General features: G+C 43.6%; 1 protein-coding gene across 8 annotated transcripts; it reads right to left on the reverse strand.

Annotated features, from left to right (window-relative positions):
* EWSR1 (EWS RNA binding protein 1) lies at nucleotides 1-26,613 on the reverse strand. 8 transcript variants are annotated; one of them, XM_044448917.1, is made up of 18 exons: nucleotides 26,518-26,613; nucleotides 20,839-20,875; nucleotides 20,180-20,231; nucleotides 17,891-18,017; nucleotides 13,089-13,275; nucleotides 12,257-12,421; nucleotides 10,064-10,275; nucleotides 9,206-9,389; nucleotides 6,422-6,459; nucleotides 5,836-5,868; nucleotides 5,203-5,321; nucleotides 4,724-4,853; nucleotides 4,106-4,228; nucleotides 3,820-3,994; nucleotides 3,223-3,320; nucleotides 3,082-3,144; nucleotides 573-825; nucleotides 1-415 (listed from the first exon to the last, which is right to left on the reverse strand). In XM_044448917.1, the coding sequence occupies exons 1-18, from the start codon at nucleotides 26,528-26,530 to the stop codon at nucleotides 376-378; spliced, it is 2,049 nt and encodes a 682-aa protein (XP_044304852.1). In that variant the 5' UTR covers nucleotides 26,531-26,613; the 3' UTR covers nucleotides 1-375. The 8 variants fall into 8 exon arrangements, with proteins under 8 accessions (XP_044304852.1, XP_044304853.1, XP_044304851.1 ...); XM_044448918.1 differs by having other exon boundaries at nucleotides 6,422-6,456; nucleotides 26,518-26,585; XM_044448916.1 differs by lacking the exon at nucleotides 26,518-26,613 and adding an exon at nucleotides 21,988-22,042 and having other exon boundaries at nucleotides 6,422-6,456.
* Nucleotides 26,614-27,831: the final 1,218 nt, after the last annotated feature.

Genomic DNA, 27,831 nt, shown 5'->3' on the forward strand with positions numbered 1-27,831 from the left:
TTGCATTTATAAACATTTGGAAGTTTATTTAAAAAACATCACAACCATTAACATTGTTACAGTTAAGTTTCCTTCCTCCTGGTCGGCCACACAGATTTACTGAGCATGCTCACAACAACGGTTTCTTATGGGTTTTTAGATTAACAACCATTTGTAAAAGGAAAAATAAGAAAAAAGAATAACTCAGCACACTACCATTTAACTTTGCTTTAATGTTTCTCCACAAATGGTGAAAAATACTAAGTACAGACAAGGAATCATCATAATGTTGAGGTCAACATTATAAATATGGAATTATAAATTTAAAACATTTTCTGGTTTAAAAAATAAATCTGGTAGTAAATGCAGTCCTGCAGGGGGAGGGCTCCTGTGCCGCTAGTAGGGCCGTTCTCTGCGATCCTGGCGATGTTCTCCCCTGGGAACGGAGAGCAGAGGGAGGGCGGTCAGAAGGGCCCGGCCCCGACTACGGAAGAGCGGTTACCACCAACCCCCCCCCCGATGCCGCCTCCCCTCCCCTCCGGGCGATATAAACGCGCTTGCCCTGCCCTGCCCCGCCCTACCCATGGCCGTACTTGTCCATTTTTCCTGGTCCACCGCGTCTTCCGCCTCTGCCTCCCATTTGCTCCATGAGAGGTCCAGGTGGGCCCCCAGGTCCTCCTCGCCGGCCTCCTCCAAAGCCTCCTCGATCCATGCCCCGGCCCCCGCGGAAGCCGCCTCGGTCTCCACCGCGGCCACCTCGGAACATCCCTCCGGGTCCTCCACGATCCATGAGGCCGCCTCGGCCGCCTCTCATGCCACCAGGGCCACCCCTGCCACGATCACCACCTAATGTGGAAAGAAGGCACCACTCATTCGAGCAAAAGGTCCCCGGGGGTCAGGGCGGCAGCAGTGGGCAGGTGTGGAAGACCTGTCTCAGGCGTGCAGAACGGCAGAGCTCGGGTACAGCAAACAGTTCCGGCCAAACCGGAGCCAACAGAAATGATCCTGTGGACTGGTATGCTCCCACCTTAGGAGTCCCCACAGTTCAGAGACAGGGCATCTGTTCCCTCAACGAATGACAGAGAAGCGGTGGCAATGGACAAAGCTTGCAAGCAACATGTTAAACACCAGAAAGCCCAGCTATTCTCATCCTTCCAGCAAGTCCACACAAGGGAAATCGACATTTTAACCCGGACTCCCAAATCCCCCCCGCCGCCCCAGTTCACAATTATTCCCCCTGGAAACTACTGAAAGATGAGTAGCTTCCTGAAAGCAATGATTCCTCTGCTATGCTAGTGGTGAGACCTCGCCCACTGTGAAGGAACACTGAGCTCTCTTAGTTAAGCTCAAAGCTGGGGCTTAAGTAAGACGCTTGTTAAACTTCAGTAACTGCCTAAGGACTATGTCAAAGTAAGGAGAAAACCCAGTTTTCAGGGTGCAAGTCTAAGGCCCCCAAACAGCTCAACATGCAGCCCTCTCTTGCCTGTGAAGCCAAGCATGAACGGGGAGAAGTGTGTAATCGACTCTGGGGCAGGCAGCCCTGAAGCAGGCGGAGGGGCGGAAGGCAGGCTGAAATTATGAGGCAAGCAGGCCACAGGCTTCACTCTGCTCAAGCCGTGTGTCAGCAGGCACCTTCACTGGCACACGGGGTGAGCAGAGTGAAGACTGTGTGCAACAGTGCCAGGCAGGACACACTGCACCAGAGGTAGGCAAGTTACAGTCCTACAGCAGTTGCTAGGGCTGAGGAGACTTGCAGCCCACCAAGCACAGCCCACGTGAGGGATGATGGGTGTTCCAGTCCAACACCATCTGCAGAGCCACAAGCTGCCTACTTTTGCTCTGGGTGTTTCAAGCAACAATGTTTGCATTTTCACTTTTTTCCCAGGCGGATGTGATTGTTCCCAGGATCAGCACACAGGCGAGTGCAGAGACCCACGTGGGGGGACAAAGCACACACAGAGGGTTCCCCCATCAGACTGCACCATTTGCTGCCAGGTAATGATCACCCCACAGCGTCTTGCGGAGTTGCAGCACGAACCTCCCGAAACCATCCCCCACCGGTCACCATTCTAAGCAGCATGCTCTGGCCCCAGCTGCTTCCCCCCTGTGACCTCGGCACACGGCCTCATGTTATGTGACGAATGAAATCAAACGACTCCTCATGGCTATGCAGGTTCCTTAGTTCCTAGATTCTCAGCCCAAGAGGTCACCTCCCCAAGGCCAACAGACCTTCCAGGAAGACAGGCCAGATGATTCTGTGATTGTTTTAATGGAAGCTGTGATAATCAAGGCATGTACGGTATACGTTTTTGTGTTTATACTGTTCTCACTTGAGTATGGGGGGGATAGGAATAACAAGTGCTTTGAATAAACAAACCGCCACCATCCCACGCCTGACTTTCAAAGCTCAACACCTGCCGTCAGCATTGTTGCCTGCCCAAGCTAGACCTAATGAGAAACAGGAGCTAGGCAAGAGACAGCACGAGGGAACCCCAGTCCTCCCATGAAGTTGGCACACACAACTGTACGCCACGAACACCCCACATGTTCTTCCAGACTGCTGCTGCAATTTAATGGGGGGGGGGGGGGGAGAGACACTACTGCAGCACAAAATGGCCCCGATACCACCTTGCAAGGTTGATTTTAGAAGCCGGCAATGCTGGGAGCTCTTTATACGCTGCCATCTTTAAACTATGGTGCAGGCTCACTATGGGATCTGGCCAGGCCAAAAGCCATCTGCATGCCTCTGGTGCAGGCAGGACCCACTGGAGAGTGGCAATGTGCCCCAGAGGAACCCGGTGTTTTTCCATCCTGGGGATGCTGATTTCCCACTGTCAGTGACACCCTCCCACAGCCAGCGCGAATGCGTCTTTGCCCAGTGGCCTATGGAAACTGAAGCTGACCCTTCCAGCAGCCTGTCTACCAGCATGGTGCTACCCCTCCTCTCGATAACGCAGGAGAGCGGGTCTATGGCTAGGGCCTCTGAGGATGGACAAAGGTCAGTCATTATTACCGTGCAGTGCATGGAGAACTCCCCATTTACTCTTCTGGAACTGTATACACAAACGAAGGAAAAATATACCACCTGTACAATTCCCTTACCACTATTTGTCCCGTAAATGAGCCCTCTAAGTGGCAGCGGTTTTCCAAGCAAGAATCCAGGACCTTGTGAATATTACATAAGCAGAGATCAGTGTCAGATATTCCTACTCCCACCCCAGCTCGCGGACAACAGGAACATACCTGGAGGTGGGAAGGGTGGGGGAAGGAAGCCTTCTGGTTTAGGAGCTTTGCACTGGTTGCACTCTGTTCTCCAGGCAAAATTCTGGTTTCCACATCCCCTAGAAAGGACCAAAATTCAGTGAAGATGCCAAGCAAAGGCGAAAGAGAAGAGAAAGTCAGCCATGACTGCATTCTCTGTGCTGGCAGGAAAGAGCAAGTGTCAGACAACCCATCTGTGGGGCCCACCCCCCACACACAACATGAATACTTCAAGAATCCTTTCCTTCAAACAGTGAGGGAAAGGCAAGCTGAGCAAACACACACCTGTGCCCTTCTTACTGCCACTGCAGTGACTTAGCCAAGCAGGCAGAGGCATTTGCACGTAAGGTGCATGCATACTGCACACAGGTTGACAGGTGTGCTGAGGACTGGGCGATGGTTTCAGCAAAAGACTGGAAAATTTGCCTGAATTCCATTTCTACCGCAACATAAAGAATCTGATGTATCCTGAATTAAGCACCTGACTGTATCTGGTGCAAGAGCACTCTAGACCTGCCTGCAAGAGCTACAGAGCTGCCAAAGTGCCCAGGGAGCAGGTAACCGACTGCAATGACTTACGGATTGGGGCACTGCCAGTCTCCCGCTCTGTGCTGGACATTTCCTCCACCAGAAGGATTTCCTCTAGATCCCCTTGGTCCTCTTGGAGCAAAACCGCCGCCTCGGTCACCGCCTCGGCCTCCCATACGACCCATTGGACCACCAGGACCACCTGGCCCTCCAGGACCTCCAGGGCCTGCAGGAATGAAGCCTCATCAGTACAGCGTGTAACACAGCAGAGGCCCTGTGCGTGAGGCACGGCACCGGTGCGTCACGCGTGCAGGCCAAGGAACACCCCAAATATTACCTCCTCGGAGAGGGGGCGGCATGCCACGTGGCTCACGTGGGGGCATCCCGCCTCTCATGCTGTTCAGAGGCAGCTTCTTCCGAGTGAGAGAAACTTTGAGCTTGCTGCCCTGGAAGTCTTTACCTGGAAAGACACAGGAAACAAGGGGTCCCGATTATAATCTTTGTTATGACACATCAAGGGACAAGTGGCATCCAAACCTGTGGAGGTAGACCCACCTCACCCTGCTCAAGGCAGAAAGGCCTTTTAGGCCTTTAGAGGGCAGAAAGCAGCTCCAGAGCTTGCACATCTAAGGCTAGAGCAAACAGAGAGGCACTTGCCACACACTGGTTCACTGAGCTAGTTCAGTGATCTCAAAACTGGAGCAGTGCAGACATTGTTGCCGTCTTTTTCTAAGCTTCTCTTGCAATGGCAAAGGCTACATACTTTCCCCTGCAAGGCTGCACCAACCAAGGCGCAGCTCCTCAGGAAATCAGGGTACATACTCCTAGCCATACAGGCCCGTAACGAAGGGTGACGTGGAAGCCACACTGTGTTCAGCTGAAGCAAGCACACACTGAGTTACAAACACGCGTTTCTAACTGTGAGAACAACGCTGCTGCATTTTAATCCAGTTACCATCAAGCCATTCCACAGCTGCCTTGGCAGTTGGAGGGTCATCGTAGCACACCGTAGCATCTCCCTTTGGCTTCCCTGTGTCCTTGTCAAGGTAGATTGTTATCATGGGCTGCCCGGTTCTTTTGTTCATCTGGGAAGTAATAAAAATACCTATTCATGGCACTGATGGGACTGAATTCCCAGCTAAAGCAACCTTCCCATTAAAGTTCCATTCTGAAAGATGTTTCAGGAAAGGGACTAGAAAGAGATTTCATGGCCGTAGTCATAACTGAATTCTACAAACATATTATTTTACTTTACTACCAATCTGAAGGCCACAACCGCTTTTTATCCTCCAAGCTCTTGAACAGAAGGCAATTTTAGGGCAATGCAAAACACATAGGGAAAGTGGTGGGCACAAGCACAACCATTTTCAGCCAGTTCTACCAAGCGGTAAGAGAGGCTGTATCTTCACGCCTTTCAGTCATGCTGTCGCCCACCTTGACAACACCACACTGCTTGAAGAAGTCTGTCAGCTCCTCCAGGGTCACGTTGTCCGTCAACCCCTGCACATACACTGAGCTGCTATCAACATCATCATCTAGGTCCATAGGTGGGCCTACGGAGACAGACAGTGGATCACCAGAGCTATCCAGTTCATCCCAACCATGTCCTCACGGCTACCGGATACAAACATTTTAACTTTCGGGTTTTCCCAAGGGCATTTTTACGCAAGATTCCCCAAAATGCAAATGCCTGAAAACCCAATGAGGAGAGGGGTCAGGAGGCAGCAACCACAAGTACTGGCCATCTGCCAAGACCAGCTTGCCCTTAGGAACCCCTGGCCTCAAAGAAAGCCTTTTTACTGAATATTAGCCAGCACAGCACGCTCAGTGAAATACAGAGCAGCAGAGACAGCTCAGTTTGTGTAGGCGCTCAGAAAAGGAAGCAACCTTTACCAAGATGGCAGAACTAGTAAAAAGACGATAAACCAGTCCCAGGCCTCAGCGAGTGTTGGACATCATCGACCTTTAGCCTTCAAGGAGGGGGGCAATGCTGTGGCTACAACCCATCGAGGGGTGCTAATGGTATGGCCGTCCCTTCCAATGATTTCAGTAGTCACTTAGAGTTACCTAAATCAAGATCTGGCCCTTCATCCATGTGTCCTGCCGTCCAGGGAAAGAGAAATCACAGAATGCATTGTTAGTGCACGCCTTGCAAGCTGAGCTACTGACAAACACACAACTACCTATTTACAACCGCCATTTGAAGGCATATGTTAAAACTCAAATTGACTGCACTGCAAAAAACTCGCAATGCACACCCTTTATGCACTTGCTGCTGAGTCCAGCTTGCTATTTTAGCAGCCTTCTAAACCATCACCTGATATTACACTCGTTTAAAGGGGCTTTCTTGGGTCAATCAGTGCACAGTTACCAATGTTACTTATTTTAAAAAAATCCAAAGCCTCTTAAAAGTGATTCCTTCCCCAAATTAAAGAAGTAGTTTCTCTCAATACTTCATCACCCTTTGTTTTACCCTTTGTTCTGTAACCATAGGTTAAAACCTTATAGACCCCTAGGCATTGCCGGCAGTACCCATTACAAGTCTTGTTGCATATGGCATTTTAACCACTTATGAAACTAACAAATATTATGTTTTTTTATTTTCTGGCTGCATTTTTTAAACACTATCCCATTGTAATGCTCAAAAACTTACCACCAGGCTTATTGAAGCCACCTCGCTCTCCAGCGCTGCTGGGGGGATAAACGAAGAAATGAAGGCCTTTCCCTTTAAAAAGCCAGCACCGCTCGGAGCCTCTGGGGCTCACTGGGAAGAAGGGCACTGGCTAAACATATCCAAACAACGCATCTGTCTGTCTGTCTGTCTGTCTGTCTCTCATCTCGTCACTAGGCCTTTCTTCAGGGCAGCTCGTTCAAATCTCCTTTACACAACACGTAACCTTTGCGTGCCACGGTTTGGGCACCCTGACCTTGGCAGTCAGACCCTTACATTACTACTGGTGTTAACAATGCAATACTTGGCCATGAGAAATAAAATGGACCTTCCCCATTTTTATTGTTCAGACACACACAAATAGTCCACTGGTCAACTCCCTCCTCGTTTTGTGTACATAAAGTTGCACCTTCCGCCTCTTGTGAATGGAGAGCAAGCCAAGCTCCTGGATTGAGAACCTAACATTTACAGTTCAAAAAGAAAAAAAGAAAAAGAAAAGGAAAAAAGACAGCAAACCCTAGAACACAGTTCAGATGACAGTCACTAAAACCATACATTCAGGTCATTACTGGATTTAACAGTCTCTGTGGAAGGAGAGCTTACAAAACATACCAGGGTTAGAAGGTCTAAGGGTGCAGCTTTGCGGACACAATACAATGCATCAGGATAAAAATTAATGTCTAAGCTTTAATACAGAGTGAAGCCACAAGCTATAATTTGAGGCAAAACTGCCCACTTAACAAAATGCCATCGAAAATGGTTTTTTTGGGGGGTGAGGGGGTGAAAGAATTATTTGGATGGGATTAAGAAAGGAGGGAGAAGAACTAAGTGTTACCAAGTATTGCACCTTTAACCCATAAAAGATTAATATACACAATTCCAAGCTGTTGCATGCAGCTTTGCTTCCTTTTTCCATAGTATATATACCATATATGTAATGTTTCCCTTTTTTAACAGATGTTTACACTTTAATGTTACACAATTCTAAAGTTATTACACTTCCCCTCTAGTTTCATTACCAAACATGAAGTACTATATGCAGTTACCAAAGTTACAGAAGGTTTCCATTTATACAATGAACACATTTGGTTAAAAATATTCTATGTATATTTTTTCCTCTCCATATGGACACCGTGTCTAGTCCCACTTTTCATTATGCTGCCGGCTGAGAACTGAGTACGGGCACTTTTTAAGTATTGAAGTGTATACAAGGCTCTCACTTTGTAACCTGTAGCATATAAATGCGACAAAGCATGTTAAAAAGTTTCCATGTTTAACAGCCAGTGAAAATATAAAAATATTGAGGCAATGAAAAAGGGCATGTTAAGTACATTGGGCTCCTTACCTGCAAGAGGCACTGAAATGCATCACCACACCACAGTGACAGAGCTTCCTCATCCATGATCCCTTAGTGGCCAATCTACTGCTTCACAAAGCCATCTTGGGGGATACAGTTTTTCTACTGAATATAGCAAAGTTAACCCTCCACCCCAACAGGAGTTTATGCCGCAGAAGGCGCTTGTGAAACTAGAGAAAGACGTGTGCCCTACAACGAGAAGGGCCAGCAGTGCATTTGAGTGGGTTTTGTTTTTTGAAAGACCAAAGATGTGGTGATAGTCATTTCAAGTGTCTATGCCTACTTTAAACATATCTAGGATCACCTAACAGAATAAATCTTTATATAGAACTATGGAGCCCTTTTCCATTCAAGCCAATTTGAAAGGGTTACTCTTCAATGTTAAAAGGCTTGGTTGTTAACTGAACAGGATTTGAAGTAATAAAAGCAGTTGGACTTCAATAAAGATTTCAACCCATCTGGATTCATTTTTGTTTAACTATGCAGAGTAGCTCTTCTGGATTGTCAAAATTGTTAGGTGCAACAGGTCTGGAAAGAACTGTCAGCATTAACAGTCTGAAAGCTGTGATTTCTTCTACCCTCCCTTCCCCTGAACCCATTTTTAAATCAAATGAGCACTCTGCATAGTTGATACATATGGATGGAACACACACACAAGAGCACCTTCATGATCTCTTCACCTTAAATAAACCAGTAGCAGAAAACAAGGACTGACTAAACAGGCTTACCAAACCAGATTCTGCCATCCACTAAATGGTCAAACTAATTTCAGACACCTGAAAAGCTCCAGTGGGGAGCTGCACTCAAGATTTGCGAGGGGTGTGGGGGGGGGGGGGCAGAGTTTAAGCACAATGCTAACTCTTCATATTCTAAACCAACCTGCACACACGGAGCAGCTACACTAAAGCTTTGGGCTTCAATAGCAGTCTGATACCTCTGATTCAGCTTTGACACCAGCTCCAAGAGCTACTGCCAAGAGTAAACACAGCTAGGGCAAGAAGATGCTTTACAAAAGCAGCAGACACCACTGTACGTACCTGCAATTTCAAACACCAGCATGGCAGAAAGAATGACATGTGGACCTCAGAAAGGGGTGTGTGTGTTCAACCCAAAGGTTGTTAAACCCACAGAGGAGTTCCCCTCTGCTAAATGTGGAAGGGAGCTGAAAGTTTCGCAATTTTAACCCAGAACCCTCTCGCCTCCCAACCCCAATCAAATGCAGGTAAAATACGTCCTGCCCCTAGTCCCTCTAGCAAGAAGCTTCCATGGATTAATTACTAGTATATGCGCTAGCTGCCAAGATAGTCTCCATGGAAAATTAATTTGCATTGCTTTCAGCCCTTCTTGTCATTGTATACCCTATGGGGTAAAATCAAATTAGGTGAGAGGAAGAAAAGGTTTGCTCTTACCCCATTCCGCCGCGGCCTCCTCCTCCCCGCCCACCTCTGCTCACGCCTCCACGATCAAATCCCCCTCTTCCCCTGCCCCGGTTATCAGGGCCGCTCAAGCTCCGGCTTTCTCCTGGGCCTGAAAAGCCTCCAGAGTCTTGGCCATACACACCCATGCTGCTGGGATGGTCTTGACGGAATGAACCTACGGAACAGATGACAGTGCACTATTAGGGAAGCTTTGCTGATCTTTAAAACAAATTTTAAAAGCATTCACTTTCTTTCAGACTATGCTGATCTGGGGACTGGACAGAGTGAACATGCAAGCCAGTGAGAATTATGATGGCCACTAGCTAGGCCAAATATCAGATGCAAAACAAACCACAGACCATTTCAGGTGACTTTACACAGTTCCATCCTTCTATGCTCCACTGCAATCTCTACTGATCCAACAAGCAAGGGCCTTCTTGGTACCATTACGACTAAGGTCAAGCAAGAGCACACAGCAGGATCTTTTCTGGGTGCTCAAGAATGGTAAATTCCCCATTTTTTTAATTTATTTTTTTTTAGAGATTCTTCCAAGACCAAGGCTTTCAACAGAAATCCACCCTTGGGGTTATTCACTTATTACTGGTAAAGTTCTTAAAAACTAAGAAAGGGGGAGTAGACACTCTAATTTGTCATCACAGCACAATGTAAGCCACCTCAAAATAAATCTCTACCAAGAACTGAAAAAGCAAGTCAAAAATACAGCAAAGCCTGCTGATTCAGAATGCTTGTTTTCAACTTTAGGCAGATTGACAGAAAAGCCCACCTAAGCTCTGGACCGAGAGACATCCCCTCAATTCCTTGTTAAAGCCACGTATCTGTACAACTTACTTGGCTGCCCATAGCTGCTGCTCTGCTGACTGTACTGGCTCGGGGACTGGCTGTAAGATCCGGTCGGAGGTGGGTAGCTGGTAGGGGGCTGCTGCCCATAGCTGCTCTGCTGCCCATAGCCGCTCTGCTGCCCATAGCTGCTCTGCTGACCATAACTACTCTGCTGAGAGTAAGTGCTTTGATCATAGCTACTTGGCTGAGAAGAGGAATAACTGAACAAAAAATGGGGAAACAGCTATTAGTTGAAAAGTAAATCTCCATCTATTCAATCTCATGAGCCAAAGCAAGAACATTTATCCACAGCCCTTACCCAGGATTAGCTGTACTACGGAAAACAAGTGATTCTTACATCTACTTCCACAAGCCAAGTTGCTCTGCATGCTATAATGCATATCTGGGTCCAGGAGGTAGTTAATGCCTCCCTGAGGGAGGGCCGGGTTCCCGCCCCCTTGAAGGAGGTGGTGATCAGGCCCAACCTGAAGGAGGAGAACCTGGACACAGAGATGGCCACCAATTATAGACCAGTGGCTAACATCCCATTCTTGGGCAAGGTGCTCAAGCAGGTGGTGGCTGGGCAACTCCAGGCTCTCTTGGAGGAAACTGACCAACTGGATATGTTTCAGTCTGGCTTCAGGCCTGGTTATAGGACAGAAGCTGCCTTGGTTGCCCTGTATGATGACCTGTGCAGGGAGAGGGATGGGGAGTGTGTCCCTGTTGGTTCTCCTGGACCTCTCAGTGGCTTTCGATACTATCGACCATGGTATCCTTCTGGATAGGCTGGCTGAGTTGCGGACTGAAGGAACTGCTTTGCAGTGATTCCACTCCTATTTGGCTGGCCAATTCCAGAAGGTGGTGCTGGGGGATTGTGGCTGTGTGCCATGGCAGCTTTGCCATGGAGTTCTGCAGGGTTCCATTTTATCCCCCATGCTATTTAACATGAAATGACTGGGAGAAGTCATCTGGAGGTTTGGGCTGTGGGGTCATCAGTACACTGATGACACCCAGCTCTCTCTTTTACATTGAATCCAGATGAGGCAGTGGAGGTCCTGAACTGGTACCTGGTCATGGTGATGCACTGGATGAGGGCCAATAAATTGAAGCTTAATCCAGACAAGACAGAGGTCCTGCTGGTAGGTGGTTTAGCCTCCTAGGTAGGTTTTTCCCATCCTGTTCTGGACAGGATTGCACTCCCCCTAAAGGACAGGGTATGCAGTTTGGAAGTGCTCCTCAATCCAGAGCTGTCCCTGGTATCCCAGGTGGCGACTGTGGCAAGGAGCGCTTTTCTTCAGCTTCGGCTGATTTATCAACTATGCCCCTATCTGGATGGGCAGTGCCTGGCAGAGGTTACCCATGCACTGGTAACTTCCCTATTGAACTACTGTAATGCACTCTATGTGGGGCTGCCCTTGAAGACCATCTGGATACTTCAACTGGTTCAGAATAGAGCTGCCAGGTTGTTAACAGGGACCGGCAGGTATGAACATGTAACACTGGTCCTTTTCCACCTACACTGGCTACCAGTTGAAGTCCAGGCCCAATTTTAGGTGCTGGTGATGATCTATAAAGCCCTAACCAGCTTAGAGCCTGGTTACCTTAAGGAGTGTCTCCTTCCATATGTGCCTGCCTGCCTGCCTCTTAAGATCTGGAGCAGACGCCCATCTCTGGGAGCCCTCCCTGAAGGAGATTAGGAGGGTAACTACCTGGAGAAGGCCTTCTCTGCAGTGGCACCAACTGTGGAATTTGCTCCCCAGAAAGGTTTGCCGGGCACTGTCACTTTATTCTTTTTGGTGCCAGGCTCAAACCTTTTTATTTTCCCATTGTTTTTAAGATCTGATTGTTTTAATTGGGGTTTTATAGTTGGTTGGAAATTTTATTAGGATGTTTTATTTTATTTTATCAAACCATCCCAAGACCATAATCTAGAAAATAAATAAATAAATCTATTCAGACCAAAGAGAAGCTTCTTGAAGGCCTACCATCTTCATCATCTTCACTGCTTTTATACCTCACTATTTTCCTCTTGTGAGGAAATGTAAGCCAAGAATCAGAACTGCTGAGCCTTGCTCTATACCAAAGCAATGCAAGATACAAACTCTGAATTCCAAAATTTCCTCTGAAGCATTCTTCCATCAGAAAATAAACACTGGATTATATTTTTCCCATCAGCAAACAGAACAGAACATAGGAACTCACCTAGTGGGAGGATAGGATGGAGGTGCAGTGACAGGCTGCATAGGGTAACTTCCAGGGACTTGATAGCTGTAGTTACTCTGTCCATAGCCTAGACTGGGTTGGCTGTAGCCTGTTGTACTTGACTGAGGCTGGCTGGTCTCTGCAGGCTTGGTGCCATCCTGGGGTCTAAAATGAAAATCATATTACATAGAACTACTGCCAGTTTATCATGTGAGCCACTAGCAATCTCACAGACAACTACAAGATCTAATACTTAATGGAAGATAGAAAATGTATCTCAGAAACTAATCCAATGCATTCTGCCTTCAGGATTAGCCTCAAGAACCTAAGACAGGAATTTTGCTAGAACATAAACTAACTGCTAGGGAAGCCACAGCACACTATAACCCACCTCAGCCTCCAAGTTTCATTTAAATATATTGCAAATCCAAAGAACTGCCAGAAAGATACATTGGGATTGACTAGTGCACTGTGCAATAGTTTTGTTCAGTTTCAAATTGAGGGCATTTCCTCCATGTAGAAAGTTCTTGCTTTTTGAGGATGACAAATAGTTTCACAGGTGGCCTATAAGGCAATAGGATCTTCATTCTTAATGACAGAGAACAGGATACAATTACTCTTCCAGAGTGCTGTGTGTGCTGGTTCATTCATGTCTTGGTAGCACTGGGGTGAAGTGACGTGACTAGGTGCACACTTGCCCAAACAGAAAGTATCTGCAAACCAGTCAAGAACCACAACCCAAGAAGGAGAATGGTTGCTTTAGATAGTACTCAAGAGCCCTTCTCAGCTTGCAAAGCACTTTTAAAATCATCAGTTCTTGACTGCGTGTTACCTTGCAGGTGCAGCTGTTGCTGGCTGTTGTCCATAGGTAGGGTAGGCAGGCTGGGTGCCATAAGCAGAAGGGGCAGCATAGGAAGCCTGTGTTGTGGTAACTGTAGCTGTCGTTGTATCATAAGCAGCAGTGCCGTACCCTTGGACAGGCTGGCTGTAAGCCTGAGGGGCAGCAGGGGCTGTATATCCTGAAACAAAAGAAATCTTAAGTGAGATGTCTGTGCTGAGGTATCACTTCTCACCATAAAGTCCAAAAATAAAAGGATTTATATGATTGGGGGCTATCTCCCAACCCCCAGTAGAAATAGCAGTCTAAAATCCATTTGAGCTATCAGCTCAAGACTTACTTACAAGAAAGATCCCTCAAAAACCAACCCTCAAAATATAGTCAGAAAATCTAGAGAATATAAGTTTTGAGTACTAAGGGACTTCTGGGGGCTGCTTCCAGGCCCCAAACTTCCTCCCGCCAAAGCTGGCTTTCTCACTCTCTGCAGTCCTGCCAGTAACAAGCACTTTAATCTGAAAAGGCATTTGGTTTTTTAATGAATCTGTGATGTACTATTATGAAGATGATTAATAACTGATTGTTTCTCCTTCTAAAGTGTTGTTTTAAATAATTTTAAATGTCTCTGTATGCAGGCATGAGTGCCATTTTTGGTAGAAGTGCAGGATAAAAATGAAGTAAGAGAGCCCTGATAAAATTGCTTCCCTTGCACTTCACAGGAGAATAAGCCATCTCCATGTATGAAAATTAGAACCCTAATAAATCGAAACCACACCAGAAAAGGAGGTCCTTCCCAAAATACCCTTCCCATGGCTTTCTACTGCTACAGAACAGATGTTAACTGTTTTTGTTAGCTGCTAGAATTCTGGATTTATCACTTCAAATTGCAAGGGTGTGTGGGGGAGGGGAGATAACTTTTCTAAGCCTGGGTAAAACAAAACTTCCCTTCATGTAATTAACTGCCAGATTAGAGAGATTTAGCCCCGTCCCTGATAGGATAGCTTACTATGTACAGGGAGATTTTTAGATGGGGGAAAACATCTGAAAATAAGATTACTTTATACACTGGCAATAAGAGGTTTAGGTTAAAAAAATGCTGGTCTTTCTGACCCAGCCCTATTTGTTTTCAAGCCTAGGCTAGCGTTCAAATGCAACCCTTAAAAGTTTCACCAAACTAGGATTTGGTCCTCACTGAAATTCTACACCACTGAAGTAAATCTTAAGAACATCTAAATTTTGGACTGGCTCCCTGAATTAATTGCACAGGAAACTTGAAACGCTATGGCAGATTTCTGCTCTCACCCACATACTCCAATGCCTACATACAGAGATCTTTAAAAAATTCATTTACAGAACTAGGCATGAATCGTAACAAGGATACATTAACCCACAATGAAACTATAAAAGTAACTACTGTCATGAACTAAAACTATTAAAATGCTGTTTATAAGATTTATATCCTGCCTCTTTTTCTTTGTAAAGAACTCAAAGTAACTTGCGTTGTTTTCCACCTGCTGCTCTCAATCTTATTCCCACAGAAACCACCCTGTGAGGGATGCAGGGCTGAGAGTCTGTGACTGGCCCAAGTCACTCAGTTGGCTCCATGGCTGAGTTGGGACTGTAACCCAGGTCACCTGAGTCCCAGCCCTGCTCTCTTAACCACTATACCACACTGGCTCTCAGTGATGTTAGAAAGATTTTAGAAAAAATTGAAATATACACACTCTCAAATCTCAACTAGATTTACTGTGCTAGCAATGTGTTGGCACATGAAAGAGTAGAATTGTTTGGTATTTCTCAAATACTGTAAGTTATTTATTCAAATAATTATAAATATTTTTGAGCAGCTGCACTTGAACTATATGCTTCGCAAGTTGCAAAGATTATAAACATTGTGGGCAACAAAAGGCAAAGCTCCGAAATCATCATCATGATCAGGAGAACTACATTACTAGCACCAGATCCACAAGGAGACTTTGGACTCATGCTTTCTTAAGCAGTGCTCTCCAAAGCTTAGAAGTAAAAAATTTTGAAACAGCAATGTCTTGTTCAAAGAAAAAGCAATAAGTACTGCAGGAAAAGTCTCATGTAGCCTAAGATAGCATTCAAATGCAACCCTTAAAAGCTTCACCAAACTGGAATCTGGCCCTCAGACTGAAAGAAATTCTACACCTCTGAAGTAAATCTGGCTTTCTGATCCTACCCAATATATGGACCTCAAAAGCATCATGTTTCTAATCAATAAATTCAGTATATTTATGTCCCTGTAAAACTACTCAACACTGGGGAAAAAAACAGGAATCTCAAACCAAACTATTTAAACTGGACTGATCACTGTATATAGTACATGCAGGTTTTTTCCCCAAAAATGTTAATTTCTCCATATTGGTTCTCTAAGCAAAGCTCTTAACAAGTATTTCTATTTCCTCCCACTGTACACTCAGGACTGGAGTACAGAACACTATGTGCTCCAAATCCTTCCATTACAACTTAATCATTAAAACCAGAAGTGGTTTGCAGCCTTAGAAAAAGGGCATTCCTCAAAATGTACGTTTGATATAGTGGCACTTAGTGAGCATTTAGCCTCTTCTTACAATGCAGGAGTAAGGTTATCTGTTTCAAGTATTCTTGTCTGTGTTTGCACAAATACAGTCCCATCAAGCTTTCCCATGCACGCTTGCCTCATATCCCCAGGTCTTCCATCACCTACCCACTGCTTCAGCTAATGTGCAACTACACGAACTAGGTCTTGTCTCGCTTGGGAGTTGAAAATGTAGGCATTCCATGAAGTAGACTAGAGAACAGGTGCACAACTGATATCATGTGCCACTAGTACATGTAAAAAGGACTTTATCTCTATTTCCAGAGAAATAACTAAGCATTTCATATGAACATTGGGACGCCCAATGTGGTTGCAGATATTTTCCTTGATGCCTGGCAGGCTGCTGCCATCCCAATTAAAAGGATTTTAAGAACTTTTTTAAAAGATCAGTAAGATTAATAAAGGTGTTTTAAAATTACTTTAAAAATACAAAGCACTGTCCTCTAGCACCATTTTAATTTCCAAGAATGCTGCTGTGCCACACAAGGCTCCAGCAGCATTCTTAGCATGCAGGTGTCGACTGGCTGAGGCCCAACACTTCCTTTTGAACTGCGCCCAGAAAAAATAGGCTTTATAGAGCATGAAGAAGAGCACAGGGAGTCCTTTGCTCGTCCTAGGAGATCGTACGCAAGAGAGCACACAAGAAAGTTTTGCCGAATGGAGGACTTTTTCCTGTGTTTTGCCTAGGTTTCCTTTTGTGTATGGAGAGTTCGTGTGTTGCATGATTTTTGTGTTTCATGTTTGGGGGTCCTAGCATAGATAAAATTATTCCCCTCAACCAGCAGTCTACGTTCGGTAAAATGGGTACTTTTTGTGCTTTATAAAGGCAGATTTGTTGGAAACCATCTCAGTCTTGGATTCTGCTTCTTATGAATTTGCCATCTTGTGCAGAAATGGGCACTGGAAGAACAAACTGGATCCAAAGGAATGATTGTGTTCTGAAGGTCAGATCCCACTCTGCTTTGCACTAAGGGGTTTGGACAAGTAACTTTACCTTCATTTCGATCTCATTTCTTTCTGTTATGTGATAGGGCATGCTCTTCATGGCAGCCTTTTATGTGAATGGGAAACCCCCATCAGCTTTTTTGTGAAAGCACGCATGAGACGTACTTATGACTTTATGCTTACCAGCTAAAACAGGTGGAGACTTCCTATATTACTATCTAGGTAAAGACTGATCCTGTTAATCTATTGTACTAGTTAAATATATAGCCCCTAAAGGCTCACTGCACTTCTCAAAGAGTGCTATTCTGCTACAGAATATTAGATTTAAGCACAAAGAAAAATACATTCTTTAAAACTGTAGCTGGGATTGTTTTACAATGTGTTTGCATGCACCCACTGCTGTACGTCCTTCAAAGACAACTGATTTCTGAGACACTGAAATAAAATATTTGGATGAACAGAACTCCAGTTTTAATGGTTCAAGCAAAATAATTTATGGAGCATTTATGATGACACTGAAGTTGATGTCTGAAAGAGGAACCACAAGATGGAACATGCAGAGATGGTGACTGCAACAGCTGAATGTGCCTATAATCATGCTGTTCACCCTTTAGGAAACTAGAAAGACAGCTGAGTTAGATTAACTAAAATCTCCTTAGTCCATAGCTATCATTTTACTATCCAAATTTTATTCATGCAACACTACAGTTAGAGAGAATGTATGAATAGCACCTTTTTATAGAGATGTAACATTTTTAAGTAACATGAATAGCAAGCACCAAATGGCCCAGTACAGACCATTTTGAGAGCTTTGCTGCTAGAATAAAGACACCTAAAGGGTTAACAACATAACGCAGACAAAATGAACAGCATTTCCCATGCAAAACTGAGTGGGATATTCAAACCTGTACTGGTCCCTTCTACTGTGGGAAGCACAAGACAAGAAGTAGAAGGCATACCATCAGAACAGGCAAGCAGTCTGCTGAACTACTCATCCTCAAGAAACAAATATTCAGAAAACCTAAGGACTGGCACAAAAGGCAAAGGACTCCATCCCCCAGGAGCACTGGTACCTTTTCAAACAGAATTTTTTGGCAAAATCTCCAGTCATTTGAATCAGTGCCCAAAGTGATTCTTAATATTCAGGAGAAATCTTATTTATGGCATGAATTTCCACCCTCATAGAATTCTGAAGCCTCCAAAGGGTAATTAGAAAATAGAGAGGCATGGATGAGGAAACATGCACACTTACCAGTTGGAGGCTGCCCGTAAGAGCTTGCATATGCAGTCTGCCCATACGTAGCAGTTGTCTGAGCCTGGGTGTAGTTGACATCAGTGGGTTGTCCGTAAGTTCCATAGCTTTGTTGCCCATAGGCCTGCTACAAAAAGGAAAAAGACACACCTCACCTTGGCATTCCATCAAAGGGTTGTAAAAATTGGATGCTGAATGAAAAGTCTATCATCCTTCATAACTGAGAAGGGACTCTTCCTATTTCATGAAATTTCTTGTGAAGGCACAACAGTCCACAAACCATGAAAATAAACTGGTTCCTCACAGATTTGTGTAAGAGGAAACAGGTATACAGCAGCCTAGCAAGAACTAACCAATATTCTTGGCCATTCCATGAGTTTGTTTTACCATTTAACCTTTGTCCTGAGCAGAACCCACACAATGTGATAGAGGAAAAGGCAAGTATTACATGCTAACCAGTAACAAAAATTGAAATAAAACACCAAGCTAGAAGTGTAAACAACAACACCACCACCACCACCACCACCAGAGATCACCTTCAAAAAATCAACTATTGCCTCTCTGTTTCCTTTACATAAAATGAGGGTTATATCCTGCTCCCCTATCCAGCTCTTTCATTTATGTTCTATAAAACATCTTAATACATTTCTTCTTACATGGCAGCCAGCATGCTGCGCCCAGAGTCAGGGCTGGCTCCCACAGAAGCAGAGGTGTGCTATGTTTCTACAGTAACTGTCCTTTTAAGACCACCTGCAGCCATGGTGCTTTGCTGTATTTCCCATGGAAAAGGCAATGTCTTCAGAGACTAGAATGGCAAAATTTCAAGAAATTTTGATACAAGGGTTTTTCTTATAAAAAAGTGATTTTGGGGAAATTAAATTATTCACAGTATCTACTTTTTATCAAAACTGTATCCATGTTATTGTCTTATCAAAAAATGTATTGTTTGTTTTTATTACATTTCTATACCAGCAAGTCAAAGCTCTCTGGGTGGTTCACAACATTTAAGTCACTCATACAGGTTTCAACCAGGTCTAACCCTGCTTAGCTTCCAAGATTAGGCATGAACAGGCACTTCAGGCTATATGAACGCTATATATACTTAGTATATAGAATGGTACTATTTGACACATCTATTTAAAAACAATTATATTTAAATATTTTAGGTCCCCTTTTAGGATAAAAATGCTCCCAAGGTGGCTCACATCCTACGTATGTTAATTCAGAGGTAAGACTCACTCTGTTTAGAGGAACTTACTCCTGAGTAAGCATGCACAGGATTGTCCCCCAAAATATGATTTATTTATAGCTTTTATAGACTGTCCATGTACTCAGGACAGTTTACGACAAATGTATAAATGCCTTACACTGCATTCCTGTATCTACTCAGAAGTAAGTCCCGCTGAGTTCAGTGGGATTTGCTCTCAGATAAGCATGTATACAATTGCAACATCAGTTTTGTTCAACCAAAACTGTTCATATGTACAGAATTTAGGAAAAGCAGCAAGCTGCAACATCCTATGCCAGCCACATAAGTGCATGTTTCTTAGTTACTGCCATATGGGGAGTGGGAAAAAAACAAAGTCAAAAATCAAAAATAGGAATTACAAATGTTGTCCTAAAAGATTAAAGCATTTTTTAAGTCAGAAGATTCATTACAGTCACAATATTAAGTCAGCTGGGATTTATAAATAAAAATGGTGCTATTGTATAACATTGAAAACATTGAACTCTACAGCATTATACATTTATACTTATATTTATACTATGTATTGACTTTATATAAAAGCTTCACCTTATACATTCTGAGTGAGGGAAGCCTTGTCTTAAAAACATATCACTCATTACAAGCGATTTCACATGAGTTTTCCATTTCCTAAAATTTCCAATTTCTCCATTAGAAATGTTTTAGAAGAAAAAAACACAGGAAAATTTGCAACCACAATTGCAAACTCTCCTGCTTTTCCCCCAGGCTAGGCTGTGCACATATTCTCTTCCTCAGAGAATCAGCTCCAGAGAGGCAGGCAGAGAGAATCGCAGCAGTGACACAAACAGTGCAGCAACAGGAATGAACAGGAAGTACTTTGGGTAAGCAGCAACCTCATAATTAAATAGCTGCACCTTTGAAGAAGTACTTGTGGCAATTACAATTGAAAACATAATTTTCAAGTAGCACATTTAAAATCTGTACAAGAAAACATTCTTGATGATGTGAGCAGATGAGATGCAACAGCACTGACCACAGTTTGTTTCACTTTCACAAGACAAGTGGTTTATTGTGAATTTTACCTGGGTGGTCTGAGCATATCCTTGAGCTGGCTGAGCTGCATATGCAGTGTAGCTGCAAAGGAAGAAAACTGAAGATTAATAACCAAGGCTAAAGATGACAATAACAACAAGACCCACAGTAGGAAATGGTTTAACACAACAATCGACAAGCCACTGACAGCATCTAGAGGGTGACAGGATTTCTATTTTTATTATTTTATTATTTTTTTGTAAGAGTTCTACTGCAAGGTCAGTCAAAGAGCTCCAAACCTGGACTGGAATCCTGTGCTTGGACTGATCCCCCCACAGAAAACAACACAATGGGAGAAGAGGGTGTTCTAGGTCAGGGGGAGACCAGGGTCATCAGGATACAATGAATCCTGGCAGCATCCCAGCCTCTTTCCTTCATTGTCTTAAATACCTCAGCTAGATAAAGCTGTAGGGCCAGAGAAGTATAGAGGTGATCTTCGCCTATGTGCTCTTCCCATAACTCCATCAGATGCACATAATCCTCTAAATTTGGATACCTACTGGCATCCCCATTGGATTGCTTCCTAATTCAATAACATATGTTATTGAATAACATATTAAAACTTTGCAATGGTCTTTACATGGATAACACATTTTCAGCTAACACTTCTGCAAAGAATACATTATTATTTTTAGAGAAACTAACTTACCCCTGTTGGGCTGCTGCTTGGGTGTAGGTACTGTAATCTGCAGGTGGTAGGAAGAAAGGATGTCAACCACAATAGGTAAAACAGTAATTCAACACATCTAAATGTAAGTTAAATTCTAAGTTACATCTCCATCCTGTTATTTATGTTCAAAGCTACCAAGATATAAAGAGCCTGCACTCCCTTCCCTTTCAGCAATTATAATCAAGAGCAACACTGTAGACATAAATTGTAACTAGTTCTTATCTACTATGTCTATCCTCTAAAAGATGGAAATTTGGGTTTTTGTGAAGTTTGTTTTTGTGTCTTGACATTGAAGATTACCACAAGTTCTGCAGCAATTTTAACTTGCCCTTCTTATGCAAGAAACAAAAGGCTTTCAAATAAAAGCCAGAGATAACAAGCTTTGGCTTATCTAAGGCAATGGCACTTCATTGTGTCAACTCCATGAAAAATGCCAGGCTTTCTTTTATTTTTAATGATTTTATTGAAAATTCAGAAATAGAAAGTGAGTCAAATAGTGTTAACAAAGCTTTTACTGGAATTTCAGTTGTAAGATGCTGTCTAGCACCAGCAACAATTTATAATACACACTGCTAAACAAGCAAACAATTCAATTCATGCTTACTTTCTTAGTATTCCAACTAAAGTAGTAAAACACTTTTATTGTAAGCAAATGGATCTCAGCATTGCCAGTAACAAGCTTAGAAGTTTGTTTCCTATATCTTGGCATAACTTCCTATTAAGGCAATTCAAATCTGACTCCCTTTTCTCTATCTCAAACAATCCTTATCTTGTGATTCAAACAGCACAAGTAGACTAATCAAACACTGCTGACACAATTGTTTTCAGAGGTGCATGTTGCACAAGATCTTTCGTTGTATTATAACCTCTAAAAATTCAACCGTCTCAGTATTTGTTAAAATGGGATCAGGAAGCCTCAACTCAATAGACAAAAAGGCTTGCAGAAAGAAAGGACAACTACACTTTGATTTGTTCAGAGCTACCACATAATGAAGACTATAACCTTCTGCCCATTCTGCAACTCATTTAGATTGCATCAGCTGAGCAATGCACAGTAAGTTCTACTTCAAAAGACCCAAAGTATCTGTGACATTTATAAAAATGGAAAGTTTGTGGGCATTCGCTGACCTTTAGGCAGGAAGGAGGTAACATCTGCATTCCAGAACATTTCAAATTTTTTAATCAATCAGTACTTGCAGGAATTATGCAGACCACTTCTACCAATAAGCTGCCAAAACAGATTGAGGTCTAATGTTACAAAGGAACAGGATAGCAAACATTGCTTCAGAATGCCATGTAGGACATCCACAATTGGAAAGCACAAGTTCACTTATCCTGTGGATAAAGAATACCAGTTTTGTGCCACACGTCAAGTGCTTGGTTTTGAATATGAATGACAAAATATTTAAACATGTTGTTTAAGCTTAAGATCTTATGTGGCACTTTTGTCTAATGAATGAAACAAAACAAAACAATTCACTGGCAGTATCAAGTTGTAAGCTATTTAACAAAATTTCACCATTTAAACTGCTTTCTTAGAAAGGTACCTTCTTTATGAATGAAAGCCTTACATATCAAACTAGTTGTTTCCATACACATGACCAATACTCTAATATGCAGCAAAAAAAACTGGAAATTCAAGTTCAACCTAAAGACTGCATTAAACTTGACCTCTTCCATTTACAACCCTGATATCGCACCCTCATCAGTATTTCCACAACAGCCATAATGAAGACACAAATTTACAACTGTTACACAGCTTACCAATGTAACAATCACATGCCTGAGTGTACAGTTACCTTAGCCAAAAATTCTATGTGGTTTTCTGAAATGCTAAGCAGTAGCATATTAAACAGGCTATGGGTCTGTCACAGCTAGTGCAGTTTCAGTTCATGTGTTTCTAATTATGTGCTAATTAATTTTCTAATCTGGTGCCCTCCAAATGTTTTGCACTAAAGTTTCCATCATACTTGGTCACTGGGTACATTGGCTGAGGCTTACTAGAGATGAAGTCCAAAACAACGGGAAGACACCAGGTTGGAAAAGGGTGTGCTTGTTTAATGGTACACTGGTTAGAACATACAATAATAATAGGCTAATTCAGTCAATCTTGGTATAAACCACACTAAACCCAAGAGACCCTAGTTTGGAATAGATATAGGATGTTTACTCCCCAATTCTATCTCTTTCTCACCAACCAATATCCATAATGCCAAATGGAGCCTTAATAGCCATAATTTAAATTACATAGTCTGCCTTTTTCCTTTCAAGGAACTCAGGGTAGCTTACATAATTCTCCTCTCAGTCTTATTCTCACAACAATCCCATGAAGTAGGTTGTTTATACTGTCTTTCCTCCCTGCCCTGCCCTCAAACCCCCTATTGTAGAAATGTTACTCTTCCATCAAGGCCTGCTCTTTTATTCAGAGTAACCCACCTGATTTCCCCAGCTCTTATAAAAACACAGTAGATACAGAAGATGAGGGACAGCAGATGTAAGACAATAAGGCCTGCCTCTAAACTCTGACATCTTCCAAGACCACCACTTCCTTTCTTTCAAGTTTAACGTATGTTATTTCCACAGATATCATAAGTGCTGGGAAATAATTTAAAAGAATGCCAATAGCAATAAAGCTTCTGTTTTAACATAAAGCACAAACAACATCCAACAGGAACAGGAGAAAGAGGGTTTTGGGGAGATGAAGGTGGGGAGGGGCATTTACTGGGACAAGGGATGGCTGCCTTTGCTTCCTGTCTGGAGTGGTTACTGATAAAAATGTTTCCCTGTATTCTCCTTTGAGTCTAATACAACTTTTGTTAAAAGATAATATGGCAGATTAACAACAGCCTGCAGAAACAAGTACTACATATACTTCCCTCACTTGTTTTTTTTTTTTAAATTTTACACAGTTCAATGTTCCTTTAAGAATGATGTATGCCATAATGGATCAGACCAAGAGTTTACCCAGTCCAGCCCTCTGTTCACACCGCAGCAAACCAGCTATGCACAGAATCCCTCAAGCAGGATGGGTATAAAAACTTCACCTACCCAAACTCCTGGCAGCTAATGTACACAGCTCATGTAACTGTGGCAGCCAACAAAGCTAGTAGCCAATGGTGGCCTCTTCCCTCCGGGAATTTGTCCAATACCCTTTTAAAGCCATCCAAATTGGTAGTCATCGCTACTTCCTCTGGCAGTGAAATCCATAGTTTAACTATGTGCTGTGTGAAAATGCACTTCCTTTTGTGTGTCCTGAATCTCCCAGCAATCAGCCTCAAAGGGTGTTATGGGAGATGGAATAAAATGTATCCCTCTCCACACCATGCACAATTTTAAACACCTCCCTTACTTATATTCTCTCTAAGCTAAGCAATCCCAGTTGTTGCATCCATTCCTCATGGGTAACTGTTCCAACCTCTTCTTCATTTTAGGGGCCCAAACAGGTAGAGCTATTAGAGTATGAAGAAAGGCAGGGACGATCGGAGCCATCAGTTACTTGGACTTCTAAAAAGGCTTTTGACAAAGTCCAAAGGCTTCTAAGATTTAAAATGTTATTTGTCTTCACCTGGCCAAAACTATATCTATATGAATCTATGTGTACACCCCCATAACATTTTTCCAGTTGTATAAGGGAAAAAAATCATAATTAAGCCTCTTCCAAGTCCCCCTGATTTCAAAGAGGAAGAAGGTACTCAGGTCATGTGGCTTGATCATATGCATCTTCACTTGGAAGAAATTAGCTTCAACAGCAGCTTATTCCCAAGTGTACACATACACACTAAATGCTGCGCTTTAAAATGCATGATTCTGACTGGATTGTGTTGAAAATGTCTTTGAAATTAAAGGAATTCACTTTTCTGTGTGAAGATACACACATTTGTATACTTTCATATTAAATAAACATATTAACTACTATTTCCAGAAAAGTTGCTGCATTAGCCTGTTGTGGCAAAAACAAAGAACAGAATAGTACCTTAAATATTAAAAAAGGAAAAAAAAAAGAGCAGGCATCCACTTTCATGGATTAGAGCCCACTCCATCATATGAATACCCAGCAATAGCCTCAGGCACCAAAATGATGAAAAAGCAAAGTAGGAAAACATCTTAACATACTCTCTGCTTTTATTTTGAAACAGGAATTTGGTACCAGTTTATACACCCCCAGGTTATTTCTTTAACTGTTGCTTAGGGTTAGGATGAGCAGGGTTGCTTGACTGTAATTTAGCGGATACATTTCTATGGGTTATTTTACTCAAGCCCAATTTAGAGGGCAAATATTAATTTTATAATCTGTATGCTATCTATTGTTGATGACCAAACACAGTAACATAAAATAAAATCAAGTTCCAAACAGCACCAGAGCCCAAAAGAGCTATTTATCTATTGGCAATACTACTAGTACTTGCATTACATAATTTCAGTAAGAAAAAAAATTCCCTACCACAAAAAAACCAACGATCTTTAAAAGGTAAAAGATCATTTCAGGGCAAATATAAAATAAATTCTTCTGCCATTCATATATTTTTTAACAACCGAATTGAAGTAAAGCAAAGCCCAAAGAAATGCTGTGCAAGTAACAATTTCAATACAAATTAAAGAAAAGGGGAAGCACTTTTTGGGGGGAAAAAACAATTTAAAGAAAATTACCAAGATGATTTCTATGAAAATAAAGGTTAAGGAATTAAAAATGGGCCTTCTTTATTTTGAATAAAAAGCCTACATTAAAATAAATCTAGGGCAAAGAAGATTCTGGTAACAGTTTCCATGCAAAACAAAGAATAGAATAAAAAAGCCTGCATTAATGTACAATTATTTTTATATAAAATAAAGCAACAAAAGAATTTAACAACCGGTAGTTAAATGCAGCCATGTGCAAAAGATTCTGATGAATAGTTTATACACGAAATAGAAAAGAGGAGAAACGATTTTTTTAAGAGAAAAAGCTCTCGGATTGAAATCAAGTAGGGGCGAAAAAGATTCTGATCAAAAGAGTTCTTACACAAAGCACAGGGGAAAGGACCTTTTTAAAAGCTGCATTAAAACGGACACAGAATCTAAGATTCTCATAGCAACGATTTTTATGTAGGATCAAGAAGAAATGGAAGGATACTTTACGGTTTCAAAAAGAAAAAGAATTACACACAAGATAGGCGCCAAGAGCCAAGGAGGATTTTTTTTTCCCTTCCGTAATTAAAAAAGAAAAAAGAAACTTCAGGCGCAAAGCGAACTGTTTTCGGCCACGTTTTCCAACGGGAAAGAAAAGGAGGAAGGAGGCACGAAAACGAAGGGGAGAGGATCCCCGGCGCCCGCGGTGGGCAGGCCGGGCCCTGCCGGGCCTTTGCCCTCCGTAACGGTAACGGCGGCGGCGGCCGCAGCACCGCCCGCGCTCCGGGGCGCCCCTCCCCCTTTCCGGGGCCCTCAACGGCCGCCCGGACACCCCCCCCCACGCGATCCCGAGCGAGGAACTTTCCAGAAAGAGGGGCCGGAGCCGTCGCGCTCGGCCTCTCCCCGCGGCCTAGCCTAGCAAAGCCCGGGCCTCCACTCGCCCCCCCCCCCCCGTTCTAAGCCCCCTCAGTCCGGCGACCGTTCACCTCCCTTTCCTTCCACCCGCTCACGGCTGCCCCCGCTTCGCTCCCGCCTAGGCCCAGCCCGCCTCACCCGTCGACGCCATTTTCTTTCGCTCGCCCTCCTCCGCCTCTTTCTTCTCCTCCTCCTCCTCCTCCTTCCCCCGCTTCCTCCTCCTCCTCCTCCCGCTCTAACGTCCTCCCGGTCTTCTGGCCACGCCAGGGCTCGCGCGCCTGCGCGCGCCGCCTTACCAGTTCGGTCTCCTCCCACTGGTGGTGGCAGTGGAGGGGGGAGCCTCCCGCTTCTCTTCGGCCTTCCGCGTTGTCCAGGCTCTGGCTTTGCTTTCTCGTAAGGAGAAAGCGAAGTGGAACATGAAAAGCGACTAGAAGGGAGGGTTGAGAGGACGGCGGGTTAGGCTCTGGATGGAGAGGCGGATAGGTATTTGTCAGTATAGCATCCCTTTCCGGGTGGGAAGAATGGTTTCGTCCAGGAGGCTTTAGGGATCGTCGTACAAGAGACGGTAACTTCGGGTGTGGGACTTGCTTTTCTTTTTGTAGGGCAGAGTCTGCCGAATGCCCTGTTTTGGGGGTAGCTTCGCTGATTTCCAGGACGATGAGCAGGACATTACATTGTTTTGACGTTGCCTTTGTTATGTTTAAGCTTTTAAAATCGTAATTTGCAGGCAATTCATTTTTTAAATAAATGCGTTCTAACTTGGCGATCCCCAGAAGGGTGGTACTACAAGCCCCATCATCTGTTGCAAGCACGGCCAATAGGTAGACCATCTTCTCAGTGGGACATGTCTGTTACATTTTACCCTGCTTCTCTTTCTCCCACTCGGCTTGATCTTCACAACAGCCCTCTGTAGTAGGATAGGCTTAGACGTAGTGGACAGGTGAACGTCATGGCTGAATGGGGATTTTGGAAGCTGGGTCCTCCCCGTTGGAGCTGATGCGCTCCCAGTATTTTGGACTACAATTCCCAATGAAGATGCAGGCTGGGGAAGATAGGAGTTGTAGTCAGCACACTGGTGAGTCCCAAGTTGGAGAAGGTTGTATTAAACACTAAACCATCAATGTTGGTAATAAATGCAGACATTTATTGAAAATGAGTTGCATGATATTCAACTGGTTAAGAAAGAACAGAAAGAAAGCCTCATTGCGGAATCCTATGTTTATTCAGATGTATGTATATTCAGAAATAAGTCCCAGATCGTGCTGCCTGTGCAAGCAGTGCTGGTCTGACTAGGAGACCCTTGGGAGGAGAGAAACCATGCTGTTTTGGTGCCTGGGCACATGAAAACAAAGAGAATGGTCATGCTGTATCCATGTGCTTAGGAAACGCCTTGCCTACCTACAATATAATCATAACCGGCTGCAAAAAATAAAGCATAAATTCACCTGAGAG

The sequence above is a fragment of the Varanus komodoensis genome, unplaced genomic scaffold, assembly GCF_004798865.1.
Source record: "Varanus komodoensis strain SLA01 unplaced genomic scaffold, ASM479886v1 scaffold56, whole genome shotgun sequence".
NCBI classification, from domain to species: Eukaryota; Metazoa; Chordata; class Lepidosauria; order Squamata; family Varanidae; genus Varanus; species Varanus komodoensis.

Coding starts and splice junctions, on each gene's coding strand:
- EWSR1 (XM_044448915.1), bottom strand. CDS start 22,027: ATGTTCTGGAATGCAGATGTTACCTCCTTCCTGCCTAAAG. Junction 9,390..10,063: donor CAGCAGCTATGGGCAGCCAA/GTAAGTTGTACA, acceptor TCTGTTCCGTAG/GTTCATTCCGTCAAGACCAT. Junction 826..3,081: donor CATTTACGGGACAAATAGTG/GTAAGGGAATTG, acceptor TTTCCACATTAG/GTGGTGATCGTGGCAGGGGT.